General features: G+C 37.7%; 1 protein-coding gene across 2 annotated transcripts in view; it reads right to left on the minus strand.

Moving 5' to 3' along the window:
• The window catches only part of LOC135220549 (ankyrin repeat domain-containing protein 16-like), a 103,808-nt gene that overhangs the window by 42,520 nt on the left and 36,992 nt on the right, over positions 1 to 24,296 (minus strand). For both annotated transcript variants that reach the window (XM_064257741.1, XM_064257740.1), the window contains exons 2-4: positions 22,194 to 22,345; positions 14,407 to 14,528; positions 2,438 to 2,692 (exon numbers count right to left, since the gene is read on the minus strand). In XM_064257741.1, coding sequence (XP_064113811.1) covers positions 2,438 to 2,692; positions 14,407 to 14,528; positions 22,194 to 22,345 — 529 coding nt within the window. The remainder of the gene's footprint in view (positions 1 to 2,437; positions 2,693 to 14,406; positions 14,529 to 22,193; positions 22,346 to 24,296) is intronic.

Genomic DNA, 24,296 nt, shown 5'->3' on the forward strand with positions numbered 1-24,296 from the left:
CCTGCTATGCTCAAACAAGGCGTAGAGAATTTCAGTCCTCACCCTTCATGCAGTTTTTGGCGATCTCCCAGTCAAGCTCAGCATGTCTCTGCAGTGTCCAAGCACTCAGTGCATAAGCACCCAGTTTATGAAAGTCAAGTATCCGAGCGCCCATTAGTGACCAAGCCCCTAAGTGTCTGAGCGTTCAGTGTATGAGCGCCTAGTTTTCAAGCATTCAGAGTCCGAACCCCCAGTGTTGGAACATCCAGCGCCTGAGCGACTACTGCCTAAGCACCAAGGGTCCAAGCACCCAGTGTCTGAGCATTCAGTTGAGTTCGAGCGGTCAGTGTTCAAGCATTCAGTGTTCGAGTGCCCGGAGTTAGTGAACTCACCTGCACACCATTGGTCTTCTCAGAGAGCCTCATTTTTACCCCTATCACCAAAATTTGTCCAGTCTCACTCTGACAGGCTTCAGACTGTCCAGGAGCTTGTCAGAGCAAAAGTCTTTTCAAGAAAAGATGCTGAGGTAATTGCAGTCTCCTGGTAAAGTGGGCAGTTTTTAGAGACTGGTGTTGGAAACATTGTATCTCATCTTCTAAAACCACTGTTTTTGAAGCCGTCGCATGGATTAGCCACCTCTACTATTAAGGGTACAGGGCTATGTTGAACTCTATGTTCAAACACAGAGGAGTGAATATATCTACTAACCAGGATATCAGGAACTTTATAATATCACTGGACACATCGAAGTAAGAGAAATCATCATTAGTTGCCTAGAATTTGGATGTGGTCCTCAAACGGATTTCAGGTCCTCCATTCATACCCTTAAATTCCTCTTCTTTAAGAAACCCGATGAAGTCGTTTCTGCTGAAAAGATATCCAACTCCTCAACTCCTCGTGCAGGATTTGTCCTCATGGTTCTCTGTCCTCAGCAGGAGGATATACAATTACAGCACATGTATCTTCATGCATTATCTGCATGTCCACAGAGTTGTAACTGCCGGAAACATGGGAAGTGACTACTGTTCCTGAGTAAGACTATTTCTTGATTCTTGATCATTACATATTCCCATCCATTATGACATTGTTAGCAATACTGGTTGTCATGTTGTGTGGAGCGTTGGGCATAAAATACACATGTAAATGGTGTACTAAACAGAAGCCTGTGATGAGAAAACAACCAGGAAAGTATGAATTCCAAAATTTAAGCTGCTGCTAACAACTGGTGTACAGCCATCAGCCAGCAGAAACAAAGTGAGCTCTTTGCTAAGTTGTTCCTCTCTATACCCCAAAAGTGGGCGGGGTCTTGTCACTTACTCAAAACAAACTAGGGCGACACCCGGATTTCAAAATTTTAAGTGCCGAGTGAGTGAAACTCTTAGCTATGTAATTAGTGGGTATGTTACTTATATAAAATGTATTTTTAATTATCAACCTTTTAAGCGTCACATACGGGAGATGTTGCCACTCCCGTATCATCACATTTTCTCACTCACACAGCAGTTATTTGGTCTATGATATTTTTTATGCTTTTTAAAGTGTTCAATTTAACATCGATATTGTTTTTTGTGTAACCATTAGGATATTAAATAATGTAGGATAAGAAAAGATGGAAGAATTAATTTTGCATTTTTATATCCTAGATATGGCATGCAAGAAGCATGAAATTGAAAAAAATCATTCTTTTGTATACCAGCCCCTGAAATATAGAGCCTGAAGAGCAATGAATTATTTCATTTCGAGTACATTTATGTCACACCAGTTTAGTGCAAATGATATTCTGGGCAAATTTTCTATATTAATTCATCTAGAAAATGCTTGACATATCTGTTCGTTTCTGTTATAATGTGCTCCATGACTTTGTCATCAAAAAATCTTCTAACAAACTCCACAAGGTTTTCCTTATCCTGAACAATAAATTTCAAACTTTTGGGTGAACAATAATTAAAGGGACTCCTCTCCTTATCAGTTACACTGCCCAGTCACTTAGTAATGCAAGGCTCGAATCTAAACTATGGTTTTCTTTAGTCAGAAAAATCTGAGTCTCATAGTCAGTCTCTACATTGAGTAGTGATAATATCTCTTCTGGCAAAAGATTTTTCTTTTACTTTGGAACACTCATTATGGAGGATAAATGGGATCAAAACAAAAAGAAATGTTTATCAATAAATGCCTAAACCGTAGCAGCAGGCGAGAGGTAGATGTCTTCTGTCAGACTGTTTTTCCATTACAAAAAAAGTTGCCAATTACCACTAATTCAGCTCACAGTGTTGTCAAATGATGTTTCTGTAATTTGTAAAAGAGTAAAGTGTATCACTGAGCTTGATCAGTGCGGCACCAGCCTTGAAAGAGGAAGAACATGCTACTCCATTGAAGAAAGTGTGATGTGAGATGTCAGCAACCAAGATTTGCCATTGGTGACGCTTAACAGGTTAAGAGGACATATTCCATAACCTACCTGCTGTGTGAAGTGGAGTTCTCCCATTGTTACTAACAGTATTCCACAAAGAGCCATCAAGTTCTAGTAAATAAAGAATGACTGCCTCAGTTCCTTCACGGCATGCCAAGTGGAAGCTGGTCCAACCATCCTTGTTGACCAATCGTACATTTGCACCATGACTGATGAGGTACTTCACAATTTGGAGGTTCTTCTTTGTACATGCCAACATAAGGGGTGTCCAATCTGCTCGTTTCAAAGGGTCAACTGTGACACCTGTAATCATGAATGGATACTTTACTGACATAAAGATTTTTTTACTTTAGAAAATTAGTTTATGTATAAACCTCAATAAAAATTAATAAAAAAGATAACAAAAGAACGGCACTAGGAAATTATTTTCCTATCAAATAACGGGCCCAAAATCTAGCCACTTACATAGGTATGCTATGTAAGTGGCTTTTACTTTCAGTTGTGTGAAAAGAATTATGTAAAATATAAAGAATTGACAAATGGTGTTAGTAATAACTCATGAATAATTCATTTTCCTCTATTTGGTTGATTTTAATGATTCATCTTAGATTCCTGATTTTCCCCTAGTTCTAAACATTCACAGAAGAAAACCATTTAAAATCTCTCCAATCTGAACATTCCTGTAAAGAATGGGATTCATATGAATTTATCAAATGGATAATCTGAGATAAGAGCAGGACGTCATAAAAAAACGGTAAATAAAAAGTTCCGCATTTGTTTGAGCAAACAAAACAGTAAATTACATTATAATTATAATTTTGAATCTGAAACACTGCAAGCAATATCAACAGTGTCTTCATAATCACCCATATAACAATGTATGACATCAACAGCATCCCAAAGATTAGGTGCTAAGAATGACTTTATGTACCCTGTTCATAGGAATACAATGGATTTACTTAAGAAATCCCTTTCATTACTATAAAAGTAGACTGTCAATTATTCAGCATCGTAAAACCAAACACATTCTTAATGATAAAAATTCCAAAGAAATAGGTAACTAACATTTGAATGGTTAACTATATAAGCCTTTTCACTCATAAGAAGCACTACCATAGCTAATGGTAGTGCAACCAAAGTGTATTCTACTAGTTGTACTATTTATATGTTGAATTGTTTGTAAGTTGGTTACTGTACTCTCCATGCCTATTCAAGTACATACAGTATGATATAAAATCAATACAGCACTTAACATTTTTCCATCCTAAAGGACAATACATTGTAGAGACAGTACTGTAATTAGAGAATAGACAAGCAAAAAAAATTTCAACATAAGGGTGGCAAAGGGGAGTGCTCTGTACACAATTTTAATTTGTGATCCCATTTGTTTGTATTTTTGAATATTTGTAAGTTGAATGTTCGTAAGTATGGTGTGTATGTATAATGTCCAAACAAATAATAAAAAAAACTCAACTCCCTTCAGTGACACCTCAAAACAGAACACTACAAACACTTCATTCATAATTCCTACCCCATTTCAGAGGTCAAGTATAAAAATTCACATCACTAAATATCATTACAATCACTACTACTACTCCAGTCTATTCTCATCAAAATGAAGCGTCCTTACACATAATCGCAAAACTCAACCACCTCCCATAACATTCCAATGTTAGTTCAGCTACCTTCTGTTTCTAAGAATTCTATGAGTTCGGCAAACTGGCTAAGTGTAACGACCAGTTGACCACCTGACTAGGCAAGTTATAAGTAGAGCAGAGGTGCAACTTTTATCTTGTATCATAAATTTCATTAATCATTACTACTGGTAATCATGACATCAGACTGGTTCCCTGCCTTAGAAGGAAATAGGATTATGATTAAGTATAGGTTATCAGCAGGGGTTCCATTCTGACAGCTTGATGATAAGCACAAATCACAGATAACTGAAAATTGCCAATTTTTGGCACTTATCAATAACCGGATTTTGGTGCCAATACCCGGTTAATGGTGCCTCGTTACATATGTATCAGCACCAATACAAAGGCTGTTATTGGTGCCAAACCAGAAATTGGCGCATTTTGGTGCCAAAAATCACTGACTGTCAGCGCTAGACACGTCCCATAAAACTGAATGGGCGATAACCGAGCCACCAATAACCGGGGACTGCCTGTAATCATACAAATATGTATTATAAGGTATGCCTTGTAATTAAATTTTACCAAAATATTTATATATTCTTCAAGTCTATACATACTTCTTTCATGTTTCAGGTCATACCGATAATAGACTGTATAAGAAAATATGACTAATAACATTATGCTTATTCATAACTGTCTTTTTTATCATTATTGTTATATTCAGTTCATATTCTAAACTTATTCACGAGAAATGTAGCAGTATTGCCTTGCTCATAAAGTTTTCTTTCATATAATATTGTTTATTAAGAATAAATATAGCAATAACATAACTAAAATATTTGTACCCAGTTAATGATTTATTGTAATATTTACCTTTTCCTGAAAATTAGTGAATTAAACATTTTGTCAGATAAAGATCCAATTCATCAAGAAAATTACTCTAGCTGCTAGACTGAAAATTTGGCCTTTTTTTTTTTAATAAATACCCTATATCTAACGACTTCTTTACTAATTTGGCAAATGAATTCCATTTACTGGTCACTCATGGTCAGTAGCATACTGCATCCTATCTGATAACATGTCATTAGTGACTTAGTACATATCATGTATTTCAACAAGTGGTTTAATATTTTTTCTTTTATAGAATAGCAGCGTTTAATGCCGACACAGCAGTCTGTAGTAAAGTGTTTTTATTTTTACCTTTCAAAGAATACACATACTAATCATAAAATCTATAAACAGTAACATATATGAGATTTATTTATAAGACTAATAATGATGACTGAAAAAGCACAGCATACAAACGTGTATACTGGCAGTACATTGATATATCTTCTTGTTATTAAGTTCATTACTGATATAGTCTAGTAATACAGACACTCCTCAATATCATTATAATGATGTTTAGCCATTATTTAGGCATTATATTTGGGAAATAATTATAATTGATCATTTTACTTGCTAGAATCCAAAATCAATAGTTGAACCCAAGTGGAGCAAATTTTACACACTTTTTGTGATAAAACCGGCAAACAAAATATTTCAATCCCACCCTTGAATATAATATATGAAAAATCTCATATTTGCTCTGAATAATCTAAATCTTTTTGTACTAAGACTACAGTGTTCCCCATTATTTGAGAGGGATGCATACCAGACCCCCGGCAAATAACTAGAATCTGCGAATAGTTGAAACCCCTAAAAAAACGCTTAAAACTGTCTAATTTTTTAATCAAAACAAGAAAAACCCATTAAAAATTTTTCTACCTGGTTTTTTAAAAGTTTTATCACAAAAAGTGCATTTTATGATAAAACTGATAAAAAACCCAAGAATTTGTGGATATTTATCATGAAAAATACTGCAAATATGTAAATTTCCCATGAATAATGGGTAGATATGGTCCATAGAGAAGTTCATGAATATGTGAGTCCACAAATGTCGAGAATGCAAATATAGGGGGTCCACTGTATTTCTGAAATCCTCCAAATAATCAAGCTTTCAAAAATCACATACTGAATAAAAGGTCTTTTACTGTACTGTTACGAAACAATAAAAAAAAACATTAAATTTCCAAGCAAAAATGACACTTTTAGAATAAAATAAGGTTTTATATATACCCCCAATAAATACACAGCTGTAACATTGCATCTGTTGCCCATGTTCGAGGGTCCTGAACTAGCGAACGGAACAACGTAAGATGAAGGTTTATAGAGGTGGTGAAAAGGTCCAATAATGGTTTCCCCCACATTTTTTGAAGGTCTAAGCAGAGGATCTAGAGTCAACTCTATGGGTAGGTATCGCTTCTTGCTGCTGAATTCGTCCCCCAGAACATTCAGTCTTCCTTGGATAAAACGGGTTACTAATCTGGCGCAGTTTTGGGCTGCCCAGAGAAAATCTTCCCCTACTTCACACAGGGAGAGAGTGAGTTCTCCCCTGCTTTTTTATGTAAGAAAGGGCATTCGTGCTGTCCGAGTGGACTGCCACTGTCTTGTCAAAAACCTCCGATGCAAAGAAGTGGAGACCTATGAGTACTGCCTTCAATTTTTTTAAACTTATGTGCCATAATTTTTGTTCCTGGGACCAGGTCCCAGCCACTTCTTTGCTCCTTAACCCTCTTACGCCGGAGCGGTAAATAAAAAATTGTCTCCCGTATGCCGGAGGGGTTTCGGAGTGAGCGCGGAAGGGGAAAAAATATTTTTTTCAAAAAATCACAGCATGCTTAGTTTTCAAGATTAAGAGTTCATTTTTGGCTCCTTTTTTTGTCATTGCCTGAAGTTTAGTATGCAACCATCAGAAATGAAAAAAATTATCCTTATCATATATAAATAATGCGATATATGATAGCGCAAAAACGAAATTTCATATATAATTGTATTCAAATCGCGCTGTGCACAAAACGGTTAAAGGTAACAAGTTCCTTTTTTTTCGTTGTAATGTACACTAAATTGCAATCATTTTGGTATATAACACGTTGTAAAATGATAAAAGAAACACAGAGAAAATATTATCACAAAATAATGCATGAATTCGTAACGCGCGGACGTAAACAAATATTTTTTTCAAAAATTCACCACAAATCTAAATATTGTCCTAGAGACTTCCAATTTCTTTCAAAATGAAGACAAATGATTGAATATTACTATACTGTAAGAGTATTAGCTTACAATTGCAGTTTTCGACCATATCTGACGAGTTAAAAGTTGACCGAATGTCAAATTTTTTTATATATTTTTTTTTATATGCAATTATTTCGGAAATAAGAAAAGCTACAACCTTCAAATATTTTTCGTTTTATTCTACATGAAATTGCACACATTTTCATATATAAAACTCTATGAAATGCCTAATATGAAACGGAGCAAATATTCCGAGAATGGGACGTACGCATTTTAGAGATTTGTGGCGGAGAATCCGCACGCGGAGGGAAGGAAAGATTTTTTTTTAAATTCACCATAAATCTAAATATTTTGCTAGAGACTTCGAATTTGTTTCAAGATGAAGATAAATGACTGAATATTACTAGACTGTAAGAGTTTTAGCTTACAATTGCATTTTTCGACCATTTCGGTAGAGTCAAAGTTGACCAAATGTGGTTTTTTTTTCTATTTATTGTGATTTATATGGAAATATTTCGAAAATGAGAAAAGTTACAACCTTCAATTATTTTTAATTGTATTCGACATGAAATTGCGCACATTTTCATATATAAAACTTTATGTAACGGCTAATTTAAAATGGTGCAAACATTACCACAATCGCACATATGATTTTTTCGGAAGAGTTACCGCGCGGACGTAAAGAAAATGTGATTTTTTTCATAAATTCACCATAAATCGAAATATTGTGCTAGAGACTTCCAATTTGTTGCAAAATGAAGGTAAATGCTTGAATATTACTAGAATATAAGCGTTTTAGCTTACAATTCCATTTTTCAACCATTTCGGTAGAGTCAAAGTTGACCAAGGTTGAAATTTTGGCAATTATCGTTATTTATATGAAAATATCTCAAAACTGATAAAAGCTACAATCATGAGTATTTTATTGTTGTATTCTACATAAAAATGCGCACATTTTCATATATAATACTTCATGTAACGGCTAATTTACAATGGTACAAAAATTATGTCAAAGTGACGAAATAATTTCCGAGATGTGTCACAGATACTTTTTAGTGCGGCAAGAAAGAAATTCGCGCTTGCGCGCCTGCGTAACGATTGTAAACAAAACAACACCTTGATCCATGAACTCCCAGCATCCCCCAAGGCGCGTGATTCAAAAGTTTTAGGCTGGTAGGCCTATAAGTATTTTTCCGCGAATTTTAAAAAAACTTTTGTAAGTCGACGTAAAATACGTCCAGTCGGCACACGAGAGACAAAAAATGTCGACGTAAAATACGTCCAGTCGGCGTAAGAGGGTTAAGAGAGCCCTCCAACCTAGATCTGATGCATCTGAGAAGTCTAGGTTTGGGTTCCGCCAGTCTTTCAAAACTCCACCAAAATAGGTCCTTCTTTATCTTGGAGGAAATAGGAAAAATGAACATGTCTGGGAGAATTTCCCTGTCCCAGCTGGTCCTTGGGTAAAGCTGTAAACGTCTCATAGTATACAGACTGTCTGCTGTGACGAATTGCTCTATTGAGGCCAAGGTGCCTAAAAGACTCATCCATTGCTAAGCAGACTTCAAGCCCTAAAATCATCCCTAAATAAAGAATCCTCTGAGAAGGACCAGCTTCTGAGCCAGGAGAAGGGTTCTTTGAAGGTTCTCCGTACATTTGTAGCCACTTTGAGAGGGGAGTCAGAACTCTGGTGAAAACTTGGGAAGCCGTTAAGAGGCCGAAGCACAGAGCTCAGAGCTGGAGAACCCTGCCTTCGAAAGCAAAGCTGATATATTTCCTCGATTCTGGATTGATTGGTACATGGAAATAAGTGTCCTGCATATCAATGGCTGTCATCAATCCTCCCTGGCCAAAAGATAACAGGACTGTTTGATTTGTTTCCGTCTTGAATTTTGTCTTCAGTACAAAAACATTCAGGATGCTGACATCTAGTACGGGCCTCCAGCCTCCTGCAGCCTTTGGACTACACACAGGCAATTGTAGAATCCTAAAGAACATATGTCCTCTACTACCTCTATTGCCCCTTTCCTGATGAGAGCCTCGACTTCTGCCGAGAAGGCAGCAAACCTCTGATCCTGATGAGTAAGCTGTCAAAGGGAGGGTTCATCACAAATGGGAATAGTGTAACTCTCCTTTAGGACACTGATGATCCAAGCTCCGCTCCCTCCTGTTCCCATCACTCCCAAGAGAAGGAGCCTAGCTCCAACTTGAGTATGGAGGACAGGTTGTTCATTTTCAGTCGGATGATCAAGAAACAGACTTCTTACCAGAGCGTGAATGGAATCAGGCACTAGACTGTGATCTGGTAAAGGGCCTTTGTCTACTGCCTTGAAATGGATGCACCTAAAGAGGTTTTGTTCTAACCAAAGGAACCGTTTCCCTAGGATACCTAGAGGACTCTACTAAAAGATCCTGCGTGCTCTTTTTCTTTAGATCAGAGACAATACTAAGGACTGTCCTGGGGGAACAAATGGTGACAATCTAAAGAAGACTACAGAAGCGCCAACCTCTGTGAGGACATTACTCCCCTAAACGTAAACAAGCACCAAAGCTCTGTCTTCTTAACTATACCCATAGTATACAGGGAGGCTAATTTAAGGCACCCATCAATACAAACACCATGAAAAGGTTTTCAAACAGGTGGGCTAACTCCGACACAGAGAATATTATCTTCACAGAGGTGAATGCTGATCTAAATTCTACATCCTGAATCTATTAACTCAGAGATGTCCCCCAGGGAGGAGGCAGAAACTCCCAGAAAGGGAGCTTCACCTGTAGCTTAAGACAGGTATCTCCCTTAGAGATAACCTGGATGGGGGAAAACTGAAAGCAGCTCTTCCTTGGTCCCTTTTCTGCTAGCTATCCTTCCATTTCACTAAAAGCTTTCTTCACCAATGAAGAAAGACCCATCTTAGGCAGCCTTGTGGACCCAAAGGTATGCGGATTCATTAAATAATTAGATGCAGTTCAAAATGATAGTGGAGACAAGGGCCTAACTGGACTCCTCAGTGAAAGTCCTAATGAACAAAATGAGCGCTTCTGAACACCCGGTGAAACATATTACCAGTGAAGTAGTGGATCAAGTGTTGTTGGAGGAGGCAGCTGCTTGTCCCCCCAAATACTCATAGGCAGAGGTCACTGATACTCCCCTAAACCTGGGAGGAGTCAAATTGGAAGCCTAAGGGAGGTTGGAGTGGTGTACCCATGGCCAGTCATCCCCTTGGTTCAGCCTGTTGATGAATCCTAGGCTGCTACCAAGAACCATTGGAAAGGTCTGTCAGTGGATGTACACGATTTGTTGTTGAGTTCAGAAGGGTCAAGTCCCAGACATCAGTGGCGCTTTGCAAACAAGTCATGCCTACTGAAGAAGCGTGCAGTAGATGTGTCACACTCCCCTTCAGTGCCTTGTAAGAAGCTGAAGGAGCCTCGCCCTTCTTGAAGTCATTGTGATAGCCCAGAGCATTTTTCTTCAGACTATCCTGTGTCGGGGGATCAAATAAGTCCCCTGGTGCTCTTTTTCTCATAAGTGCTCCGCTTCCACCAGTGGAGTATCTGGTCCGTAACGTTAGCAGGTGCCTGAGCTCCCAGCAGTGTCTAAATCTCCATTAGAAGTACAGTGCCTAGTAGCTCTCGAGTGCGCAACAACATGAGTTTATAGTAGCTCCTGAGTGCCCAGCAACATGAGTTTATAGTAGCTCCTGAGTGCCCAGTAGCAGAAGAGCACCCAGTGGCACCTGAACCCCTAGGTGTGTCTAAGCATTCATTAGTTTCTGAACGCCCATCAGTGCCTGAGAACTTTTTGATGTTTGAGCGCCTTGAATCTCCTGAGCACGCAGTGGTCTCTAAGGGCCCGTGGGTGCCTGCATCCCTGGATACGTCCATTCAGTATGCTTCAACACCTCCTTTGGTCGAGACTCCTACACTTCAGCGTCATGTGCCTCCTTCAGCTATTTTTGGCACCAAAATGTGCCAATAATCTTGTATTGGTGCTGATACTTACCTAACAGAGGCGCTGGTAACCACCAAAAATCATCGATTTTTGGTTATCGGCGATTTTCACTTATCGTCAAGATGTCAGAACAGAACTCCTATCGATAACCGGATACTGGCTGTAATTACTTGATCGGAGCTCACCGTCCTCCAGCACAAGAGCTTAAACAAATATAGCTCTGCTATTATTCCTCTCTGTACCCTGAAAGTTTGTGAGCTAGGAAAAGGAGAAGGTGGGACAGTTCATGGAATATGAATAGGTGTCATAGAAATTACAAGAATATTAGAATCAGGTTTTGTAGCAGAAGATTCCTGACTAGCTAGACTTACTAGTCTCCACCCTAGCAGTCACTTTCCTAATTATATTTCTGGCCAATTTCCTTAAATGAGATTGAGAAGTCTTCCATTTCTTATCTGTCAAGTCTGCACATTAACGACACCTGAGATCAATCGAACACACCTGCCCCTACAATAAGTACATGTTGAATGTGAATCATAAGATTCCTTTGTAAGTTTTGTATTGCAGCCTTTGCTACCATACCAAAATTCAAATGAACTAGGTAGAGCCTGACATCATGAAAAGTCAACTATAAGTAAAAATTGTGAAAAAAAAAGCCACAATCTGTTAACCCTTAAACGCCGAAGCGATATTTTAGAAATCGTCTCCCATATGCCAGCAGCATTCGCGAGTGAGCGCCGAAGCAGATTTTTTTTTTTTTTTTTTAAATCACAGCACCCTGAGTTTTCAAGATTAAGAGTTCATTTTTGGCTCCTTTTTTTTGTCATTGCCTGAAGTTTAGTATGCAACCATCAGAAATTAAAAAAAAATATCATTATCATATATAAATATTAGGATATATGACAGCACGAAAAAAATTTCATATATAATTGTATACAAATCGCGCTGTGAGCAAAACGGTTAAAGCTAATGAGTTAATTGTTTTTTCGATGTATTGTACACTAAATTGCGATCATTTTGGTATATAACACATTTTAAAACGATCAAGGCAACACAAAGAAAATATTATCACAAAATGATGCATGAATTCGTAACGCGCGGACGTAAAAAAAAGCCGTTTTCAAAAATTCACCATAAATCGAAATATTGTGCTAGAGACTTTCAATTTGTTGCAAAATGAAGGTAATTGATTGAATATTACTAGACTGTAAGTGTTGTAGCTTACAATTGCAGTTTCCGAACATTTCGGTCGAGTTAAAGTTGACCGAAGGACGAATTTTTTCGATTTATCATTATTTATATGAAAATATTTCAAAACTGATAAAAGCTACAACCATGGGTTGTTTTTGGTTGTATTCTACATAAAATTGCGCACATTTTCATATATAAAACTTTATGTTACAGCTAATTTAAAATGGTACAAACATTACGACAATTGGACGAAAAAATTTGATTTTTTCGGAAGAGTTACCGCGAGGAAAAAGTTTTTCATAAATTCACCATAAATCGAAATATTGTGCTAGAGACTTCCAATTTGTTGTAAAATAAAGGTAAATTATTGAATATTACTAGAATGTAAGAGTTAAGCTTACAATTACGTTTTTTACCATTTCGGTCGAGTTAAAGTTGACCGAAGATTGAAATTTTGGCACTTATCGTTATTTATATGAAAATATTTCAAAACTGATAAAAGCTACAACCATGGGTTGATTTTTGTTGCATTCTACATGAAACTGCACACATTTTCATATATAGAAATTTATGTAACGGCTAATTTAAAATGGTACAAACATTACGACAATCGGACAAAAAAATTTATGATTTTTTCGGAAGAGTTACCCGCGGATGTAAGGAAAATGTTTTTTTTCATAAATTCACCATAAATCGAAATATTGTGCTAGAGACTTCCAATTTGTTGCAAAATGAAGGTAAATGATTGAATATTACTAGAATATAAGAGTTTTAGCTTACAATTGCGTTTTTCGACCATTTCGGTAGAGTCAAAGTTGACCGAAGGTTGAAATTTTGGCACTTATCTTTATTTATATGAATATATTTCAAAACTGATAAAAGCTACAACCATGAGTTGTTTTTAGTTGTATTCTACATGAAATTGCACACATTTTCATATATAATACTCCATGTAACAGCTAATATAAAATGGTGCAAAAATTATGTCAAAGTAACGAAGTAATTTCTGAAATGTGTCGCCGATACTTTTTAGTGCGAGAAGAAAGAAATTCGCGCTTGCGCGCCTGGGTGACGATTGTAAACAAAACAACGCCTTGATCCGTGAGCTCCCAGCATCCCCCAAGGCGCGTGATTCAAAAGTTTTTGCCTGGTAGGCCTGTAACTATTTTTCATCGAATTTTTACAAAAACTTTTTTATATCGACGTACCATACGTCCAATCGGCACCCAACAGACAATTTATATAGACGTTTAATACGTCCAATCGGCATTAAAGGGTTAATAAATTTCTTAAAAAGACACCTATTACTATCCAATTCCGCCAAAAGGCCAACAATACTTGAATGCTTCACCTGTTATCGATGAGAAGCAAGCAGAAAAGTATCCATTCCAAAAAATTACAGCTGCTACCAACAATTGGTGTACAGCAATCAGCCAGCAGAAACAAACTGTGGTCTTTGCTAGGTTGTTCCTCTCTGTACTGCAAAAGTGGGAGGGGTCTTGTCACCTACCCAAAACAATCTAGTGCGACCCCCAAATTTGAAAATTTTAACTGCCGAGTGAGTGAAACTCTTAGCTATGTAATTACTGGGTAAGTTACTTATATAAAATCTTTATTTCATATATACATTCTATTCTGTGGAATCTTCTTTCAAATTATATTTCACCCTAGTATTTTGAAATTACAAGAATTGTAGCAAGATTGAATCATACTTCTACTAAAGTTAGAAAAAAAAAAATTTCAGGTACTAGGCTGGTTGACATTAGGACATACCAGATTATGAAAGCTAAAGCTCTGACAAACCACTAACTATCCAGCTAACTAACACACTATTGGGAGGAGGACTTTAAAGGAAGACTATAAGTCTGAGAAAATTAGCTGAGCTTTCTTTCACCTTGCAAATGGTTGAATTCCCGAACAAGATGCACAGTACCAGTCGCCATAAGAGTTCTGTCCATTGTATGGGAACAAAAACATTAATCATGAACAGCATCAACTCCCACTTATAAAGCATGAGCTGAGCCACATTATTTTCCTTGGGATACTTCAACTGGTCTTCTAGAAAATAAGATTTTTTATCCCTATAATTAATCTACTTGTGAAGCATAGCCAAAGGATTACTGTACCATGATCTAGCAATATCTTGACAATGGGTAAATGAGATGCTTGAACTGCTGAATGGAGGGGTCGTTTGCCATCGAGATTCTGTTGTTCTAAACAACAGTCACATCCATTTGACAGCAACCACCTGAAACAATTATTTTCCATTACATATTAGAACCTGTCATAAATTTACATTAATAAAGAAGTTGTTTCTCTAAGGTGTAATAAAGTTACAGACAAAAGAATTTAGAAATCAAGTAGGTATGCTATGTGATTTTATATACCGTACATTTGTGTGTGTAAGACGACCTTTAAATCCTAAAATTCACTCCTAAAAATTGAGGGTCGTCTTATAATGCCATTATAAAAATCAAACCCTAAATTCTAAGTGATATTTATAGTTAGGCTAGCATAGGCCCTCAGTGCAATAACCACTGACATACATGAAATGACTCTCATTATGATATAAACTCATAACAAGATAGCAAAACCATTATTACACTATATATTATTTGCATATTCGATGTCAATGAAATCAGCTTTTATGTAAGCGAGCCCAACTGAGAAAATGTAAACTTCAAGTTATGGTTGCCCTCACACCAACACTTACTATCTTTCGGTAACCTTTCCGAATTTTCAATGGTAGTGTAATTACAGTAGTAATACCACTTAGGATAACTTAATGTTCCTTTTTCATTAAAAATTCATTGCAGTGGACGCCCTTATTCGCGTTCTCCGGATTCGCAGATTTCTCTCTAGAACATTTTCCCCCATTATTTGTGGGAAACTTGCCTATTTGCAGTATTTATCTATGAGAAATATCCACTAACTTCTGTTTCTTTAATCAATTTCATCTTAAAATGCATTTTTTGTCATAAAACTAATAAAAAAATCATGTATAAACATTTCCAGTGGGTTTTTCTTGAGTTTTAACTAACAAAATAGGCCATTTTAAACGTTTTTACAGGAGTTCCAACTGTTCGCGGGGGAGTCTGGTACGCATCCCCCGCGAATACTGGGGTACCACTACATATATCACTTTGGTGAAATTACACAATTTTGGATTACATACAAATATTTAGAACAACTCAGTCATTTGAACAATAATTATGTACAAAAATTACCGTACATTAAATAACCTCTTTTCATCCATCTCTTTATCCCATCTTCTAGTTATATAGGTAAGTTAAGAAAAGTTAAAGAGAACGATCAATGTACTAGTATCATTGGTAATGCTATACTCGTTAAGTAAACACCTATACTACAGCCATAAAGAACTGAATGAAAAACAGCTGTTTTGCTATGAACAACCCTAACAGACAACAGCAGCTGTTTTGCTTGCATTTCAACCATCGTACCATAAATAATTACTGTATTTACGTTACAATTGATGGTATGTAGAATAAAACTGACATATTTTTAACAGTACTTTATACCTTTATTCACTATGGATAAAAGGTTGGAAAGGAAATATAGTACTGCTAAATTTAAGTGGCAAAATGTAGCCGACACTGAGAAAACAACAGTCAAGGTTCTAATGACTATAAATTATTGTGCATCGGCAATATAGATAAAACTCCCCTAAACTTTATTGTGCCATCAAACTCAACTGTAAATGAAATTGAAGAGAAAAATATTTTAATCAAAACTAATGAGCATGAAAGAACACAATTAACTGTTGTTACAATGTGTACGGCAGATGGGACAAAACTTTGCCCCATGGTTATCTTTAAATGGAAATTGATGCCTAAACAAAAAACAAAAACAAAATCCCGAATGGTATCACTGCCCATGTTCACGAAAACATAAACAATGCAATTGCACATAATTGCCATGATTATATTTTATGAAACAATAGTTGCATGAGAATACTCTACATACATAAAATGTTAGTGGATACAATGAAGTACAGCCTAACTTTTTTTTTAAATCCATGGAAAAGATGCAATTTGTATTTCCTATTACCATACTATGTGAATATTACATACGCTAATTTTATATCTCGTGTATGATGCAACCCTTCAAGTCACGATATGCAAGTAGATACAGTAATCAAAAGCTAACCTATATGGTTTTGTAATTTAGCTGTCATCTTATACTACAGGTATGAGATAAATTAACAAAAATTTGCTATAGTTTTTTTTTTTTACATCGTCTTATCTAAAGGTCGTCTTATATGTACACGGAAATATACGGTAGAAATTGCCAAATAAATAAAGTTCTAAATTAAGTTCATTCATTATGTACAATACTATTTCTTTCTTTCTTTCTTTCTTTAAAACGATCAGCTGAAAACCCTATGGCCAGAGTCAAACTACTACAAACCCAAAAAGGGCTCCAAAGGGAGATCAGCCTGCAAAGAATTGTAGGAATAAAAAATAAAACTGATACACGTACATTCACAAGACATCACCAAAAAGCAGGAATAAATTTGTTCCTTGCTTAAAAATTTGGAAATCAGAAGACTCCACAACTACATCAGCCTCACTGACATGTAAAAATAGACATGTCAGTGAGGTTGTGAGGTGAGACAGATGCTAGAATCCCCAACAAAGGTTGCAGGTCTACAGTTCTTTTGCAGATTGTACTTTTTAAAAATGCCACAATTTTTATTCAATGTCAATAATCAGAACGTACTGGTATTTACAGTGTTTATTTCCTTAGAGTGGTATTGCTGCAAAATACTGAATCTGAACTGCCCGCCCAACAATGAGATAACCAGCCAACTCTGTATCTACTAAAATGTGGAATTTTACTAAAACCTTTTCTTTTGCAATTTTGCTAATTTTAAGCAGTGTTGAAACACTAATGTTTTGAAAATCTTTCTTCCACTAACAGCCTATCACAATAGTTTAGTTTGTTGGCACCACCTGTGTTTTGTCTTTTAAAATATTAACTAGTATGTATAGAGTACCTGATTTTCAGCAACAACAAAAACTTGCATAAACATATGAATGCCAAATATGTGATAATTACTGGTTACTGCTTAATATTCATGGCTCTTCAGTCAGGACCAAAATGCTAAAGCTCCTAATTCTGTTACAAGTGCTACTATGGAGGAATGATCTGTTTGTTGCATTTGGGGTCTTTTGTGAGAGAGAGAGAGAGAGAGAGAGAGAGAGAGAGAGAGAGAGAGAGAGAGAGAGAGAGTTTCATGGTTGGTATCACTTAAGATCGTGTAGTATGTACAGTGGTCCCCCGTATTAGCGGGGGATGAGTACCAGGCCCCCCCCCCACCCACCCCCGAATAGTTAGAATCCACAAAAGTTTGAACTCCCATAAAAACACTGAAAATAGCCTGTTTTGATCATTAAAACTCAAGAAAGACCCACAAAAAATTTATATACCTGGTTTTTTAATGGTTTTATAACAAAAAGTGCATTTAATGATGAAATTGATAAAAAACCCAAGAATTTGTGGATATTTCTTAAAGATAAATACTGCGAATAGGCGAATTTCCAGCGAATAATGGGTAGATATGGTCCAGAGAGAAATCTACGAATGCGTGAGTCTGCAAATCCGGAGAATGCAAATAAGGTTGGGTCCACTGTATTTGTTTGTGGTGTTCCGAAAAAGTGAGAGAGAGAGAGAGAGAGAGAGAGAGAGAGAGAGAGAGAGAGAGAGAGAGAGAGAGAGAGAGAGAGAGAGAGAGAGAGCATAATTGGTGGATGGATGGTTATTGACTGAATTGCTTGTTGGTGAGTTCTGGGTTGCCTGCTGGTGCAGTTGCCATGTCAGTCAGTCAGTTTATGATCAGAGTTCTGGGCAGTCAGTCTGTGAAGGTGGAGTGGAGTTAGTACCGAAGGCACTGATGGTCAGTTATATTGTGTTTTTGAATTGTTGTTTCAATTATTGTTGATATTGTATGCTTATAGTTGCTGTGCCTGTGTTGTTGAAGTTGTTGTGTGTGTGTGTTGGAGGGTTGTTAAGCTTGTGAGTTCTGCTGTGTTGTAGATGAGTTGTTGGAGTTGTGAGTTGTTGAATGTTGTTGTTGGTGAGTTGTTGGAGTTGTGAGTTGTTGAATGTTGTTGTTGGTGAGTTGTTGCAGTTCTTTGGTGTTGTAGGTGGTTGTATCAACTTGTTGTGTTATTGTATTTTGATGCTGTTAATGATTGTTTGTGTAGTGATGTTGTTGAATTGTTGTATAGTTGTAGTCCTTGTTTGTTTGTGTGTGTATTGTGGTTTTAGCTTGTAAACTCACCACATTATTTATTGGCGCCCAACATGGGGCTGCTGTTGTGGCAGCTGCAGGACGGTTGGTGTGGTGGGTTGTGTGATTGGTGAAGGAAAATGAATATGGAAGGGGTAAGTGAAGTGGAGAGGTTGAAGGAGAAGTTGATGTTGTTAGAAGAGGTAAAAGAGCGTTTGGAAGTAGAGAATAAGAGAAGAAGAAGTCGATGGTAGAGTGAGAGGAGCTGAAGAGCGAGTTAGAGGAGTTGGGAGGGATGCTGAGGAGTACAAAAGTGGAAATGAAAGAGGAAGTGAAAGAATCTAAGAGAGAATGGTTGGGAAGATGGACAAAAAGTTCAGAGTGATGATGAATGACGTGATAGAGATGATGAAGGAGACGATGAAAGGGTTTTTTGGAGAGAGAGTGGTCAGAAGGGGGCATCCTGGTTCTTGTGACGGGCCAGGAGTGATTGAGAAAGTGAAAGAACGAGTGGATGAAAGTGTGAGTGAGGAAAGTGATATGGTTGTGGTAAATGAGAAGAAAGAGAAGGTACAGAATAAGGATAAATCACAGCAGAAGGGTAAGAAGGGAGTTGAGAGTAAGGAAAGGGGTAAAGGGAAGAAGATTAGTAAGGACGATGGGCAAGATAAGAAGAGAATGAATGAATGAAGATGAGAAGAAAGTTGAGAGCAAGGTACAGGATGAGATTCATTTAGATAGTGGTAAGTGGGAATTAGTAAGTAGGAAGAATAAGGGTAAGAAAGGTATGACTAAAAGTATGGATGTGAGTATGGAAGTAGATTCATTATATTTGGAAGAAGGGTAAGAAAGGTCAGAATGGAAGTAGCGAAAGTGAGAGTGAGAATGAGCGGGAAGTGCAAAAGGCGGTGTATATGAGAAAGGTACCACGATGTGAGAAGTATGAGGAATATGGTAGTAGGGACATCGGGGACTTTTTAAGAGTATGAGAAGTATTGTGTGGCTAAGTATGGAGATAACAAGAGACTTTGGGCAAGAGAGTTAGGAAACTTCTTGACAGGATTTTTGTTGAGTATGTATGGGATAATGATGAGTGTAGGGAATGTGCCGTATGAGCGTGTGAAAGCCAGGATTGTGGAACAGGCAAAGAGGATAAAGAGTAGCGTTCAGTATAGGAGAAAGCATGATTTTTAAGAGGCAAGAATGAATGTTGGCGAGTCGTAAATAAATGTGTGCAGGTTAGAAACGTTAGCTAGGAAAAAGTTTGGGGACCAAGGGATAAATGAGTGTAAGGAGTTTGTGGGAAAGTTATTAGCGACTGTGCCTGAGAGTGTGTATGAGTTTATAAATCTGGAACATAAGGAGGAAATGAGATGGACGAATGAGAGGTTAACGTGGAATGATATTTTAGAGATAGTTGGGGATTATGAGTTAGATAAGTATGAAAGAGAGTAGAAGTAAATGAGGGTGTGTCTGAGTTTAAGAGCTATAGGGAGTTAATTTGAGAAGGGCCAAGGCGAATGGCAGAGCAAGTGGTTGATAGGAGCATTAGAGCAAGTAATGTAAATGTGGTGAAACCTAAAAGAGATAGAAGTACAAGTATCGGAAGGTTAAGGTCAGTTAGCTGTGAGCGAGAGAAGTGTTATAGATGTGAGAAATCAGGGCACAAAAAGAATGAGTGTTGGTGGGCGTTAGGAGCGTGCTTCGGGTGTGGGCAAACGGGCCATTTAGTGAGTGAGTGTAAGAAAGATAGGGATATTAAATGTTACAGGTGTGGACAGGTAGCGCACATAGCAAGTGGGCGTCGGGGTACCCGTGTGAATGTGATTTGCAGTAATTGCGGGAAGAATAGACATTATGCAAGGATGTGTAGAGTACCACGAGCAAAGTGTGCTGAATGTGGAATGGAAGGTCATGTAGCGAGTGTGTGTAGGCAGAAGAGGATGAGTCAGGCTGAGAATTTGGGAAACTGGGTGTTAAGGGGATTCAGTTGGGTGGGTCCTCTAGTGTGCGACTGTATGTTTGGGAGAATGTGACGGGTGAATGTTTGAGGGTGAATAAGTATGAGCCGAGTGTCCATGAACAAATGGGTCTGGGAGATCGACAGTCAGTGTTGGTTAAGTATGGAAGAAAGCAGAAGAATGTAGAGAGATTAGTGTTAGGGTGCAAATGGTTGATAAAGCGTGCAATACGGATAGTTGTGAGGGAATGAATGATACGTATAACGTGTGTGGGTTTGAATTAACGGATGAGTGAGATTTCAGTAGGAAGGAAGCGGAGTAGTAAGGAGGTGGTTAGTCGTATGGATGAGTCTTTGCAAGTTTAAAAGAACTATGAATGAACTGAGTGGTTTGGTAGCAGAAATGGAAGAGGTATTAGGGTCAGAGCTGGAGGGTGTGGATGAGATAGTGAATGAGATTTGGAGGGATAGTAGTGAGGAAGATAGAGGGAAGCTGAATGTGCATAAAATGAGATCATTATGATTGTTGCAATAAATATACTACAAATGACAAACATTCTCAGCACTCTTCTTTACCTGACATAGCTGTTTTTGCTCGCATTAGGATGGCTGCTCTTGCAAATAGCGTCATTTTCTGATATCAAGCATAATTCTGTTCAATTTGCTAGAATATGAAATACTTTGCCTGATGCAATTCTAAAGTCTTATGATCTCCAAATTCTTAATGAAGGAGCAAATTCATTCCTCCTTTTGAGTGACATCTCCTGAATTCAGATCTTTTATCAGTTTCATTTTGTATTCCCTCATATGCAACTGCTTACCACCTTTTCCTTTACCTTGTTTCTCTTTACAGGGTGACTTCCCTTTGGAGCCCTCTTGGAATTTATAGTCAGTTGACCATGTTCCTAAAGGCTCTCTGCTGAAGATTAAGTAAGTATAGTTCCAGAAAACATGTTTACATTGGAGCTGACCCATCAATGTGTGCGAAAAAAATTGTAGATAAAACATATTCACTATATAAATTAAATCTAAAAATTAGGAGGTAGAAAAGCCAAGTGGAAATCATATTGTACTACTGTATGGTCAAACCCATAATTGGGGGCTCTTGTTCCACACCCTACCATCAGAAAGGCTGCAAGACTGGATACTCCTCCTCCTTTCCCTCTTCAAATAAGTGAAGATCTGATTACCTTCCATAACTGATATAATAATACAAATAAATTATAATGCCATGCAGGTGTGTGTGTAGGTCATCATCATTTTCATCAACACAATCATCCCTCAATATTGCCAACTCATCATGCAAAGAAACTTGAGAAGAAATGGATACATATCTTTGTATTTGCACAATGTGGACTGGTACTCCTAAGATTACAGTACTAATTTTCAACTTAAAAAAAAAAAAAATCAATAGAAATCTACTAAAAACCTTGTAATGTATTGTGCTGCACATCTTGTACACTATCAACTATTTTTGATAAATATCAGTATATTATAATGACTTACAGTTTGGGGAGGTCAAGACTTATTCATAGTAGCTGAGAGGTATGCTGTTCAGAAGCTAGAAAACAGATTGAGATGGCTTGCAACTTTACAATTACCTGTTAAAAATAACTTAGACTCACTCTTCAAACCAAACAAACTAATATAATTTTCAAAGTTAATCAATGAGGTTCAATAAAAATGAAGGACACTCTCACCCCAACACTTGTGTGCATCCTGCTTGAGCTGCAACATGAAGAGCGGTATCCCCAGATTTGCTATGGACACAAGTCTGCCAGTCAACATTCAGGTGCCTTACATTCGATTCAAGCCAATCAATGTCACTTCTGTGGACTGCTGACAACAGATCCTATAAAATGCAGGGTCAAATCAACCACAAATTCTTCTATTTAGCAAGTAACTTCATAATTTACATTCTAGGTGGTAATTTAACTTATCTTTAAGTTAAATTCATTTTGAAAGCTATATACATCAGAAGCACCAATTTTAAGGAAGAATTGGTAAATGTCTTAATCACTAAATTCTACACGAACATATACATATGATATCTTAATCGGCAGTTTAAAATTCAAAAATTTGCGGTAGCACACTTTTGTTTTAGAGGTAATTATTCAACACCAACATCTGGGGAAGAGCAGGTACCACAGTACTGGAAAGCCAATTCATTAGTGCTTCATGCCCATGAAAGGGGAGGTGGGGGGGAGGGCTTTGATGATGTAGTTACTTGGTAAATATATATAAAATCTTATTTCATCATAAAAATCACAAATTCTTGGTAATTTGTATTTTTCCTAACGATACTTCCCTTGAACCATTACAGTAGAAATTCCCAGATGTCGATCCGGGCCCGACCAGAAAAAACTGGTTATACCCCGCACCCAGGCCAGGCCTATGCCCTAAGGGGGTCAAAGAACAAGTGACCTGACCTGCTAGCCAGTCCTTCCTACCAAAATTGGAGGTAGCCCCCCCCTAAGCTTAAGCGGGACTGGATGGGAGGGAATATACCTCCATGGTTCAAGGTAAGTATCGCTAGGATAAATGTTATTGTTATAATACAATTAAGTTTGTTCATACTTACCTGGCAGATATATATATATAGCTGTATTTTCTGAAGTCCAACAGAATTTCAAAACTCGCGGCACACGCAGTGGGCGGCCAGGTGGTAGTACCCATTCCCGCCGCTGGGAGGCGGATATCAGGAACCATTCCCATTTTCTATTCATATTTTATTAATGCCACTGTCTCCTGAGGGGAGGAGGGTGGGCACTCTAATTATATATATCTGCCAGGTAAGTATGAACAAACTTAATTGTATTATAACAATAACATTTTGTTCATGCCACTTACCTGACAGATATATATATAGCTGAATCCCACCTTCGGATGGTGGGAAGAGACAGAATAGGATTTGTAGGAAACTTAAAATAAGTAGATGATGTACACCTTGGTTCCTCACCTGTTAGCAAAGTAGACTCTGTGATTACTGTCACTTAAGCCTGCTTTTGCTTAATCAGAGTTGCCAGCCAGGTGGAGACCTGTAGTGCTGGTGCGCTCTGGATGATCTGTCAACTGGGACGTGACCTCAACGTGACAAGACCATCGAGCCATACATATGAGGGCAACGAAGCAACTGACCACCACCTGACCAACTATCCAAAGACCCCCTGAACACTAAACTAAGGGATGGGAGATCTTCACACAAGACTCACCACAACCCAAAAAACACAACAATTAAAACTAACCTAAACCTAACTAAGGGATAGGGAGAGAGCTACCTCCAGCCCCCAAGACTGTGTCTGCAGAAACGTATGGCCCAAGAGAATTACAGTCATCATAAATCATTCTCACATCCCTTAGGTAATGTGAGGCGAAGACAGAGTTGCTCCTCCAAAAGGTGCCATCAAGAATGTCCTTGATTGACATGTTCTTTTGGAAGGCAAGAGAGGTAGCGACAGCTCTAACTTCGTGAGCTTTCACTCGTAAGAGGCTCAAATCAGTCTTCTGGCAAGATGAATGAGCCTCTTTAATGACGTCCCTCAGAAAGAAAGCAACAGCATTCTTAGATAAAGGTAATTCTGGTCTTCACAGAGCACCAGAGATTACCAGAGGGACCTCTTACCTCTTTTGTTCTATGCACATAGAACTTGAGAGCCCTGACAGGGCACAGGGCTCTCTCTGGTTCTTGGCCCACCAGACTTGACATACCCTTGATCTCGAAGCTTTTCGGCCAAGGGTTAGAAGGATTTTCATTCTTTGCCAAGAAAGTTGGGCTCAAAGAGCAGACAGCGTTGTCTCCTTTG

The sequence above is a fragment of the Macrobrachium nipponense genome, chromosome 2 (genome assembly GCF_015104395.2).
Source record: "Macrobrachium nipponense isolate FS-2020 chromosome 2, ASM1510439v2, whole genome shotgun sequence".
In the NCBI taxonomy this organism is placed as follows: domain Eukaryota; kingdom Metazoa; phylum Arthropoda; class Malacostraca; order Decapoda; family Palaemonidae; genus Macrobrachium; species Macrobrachium nipponense.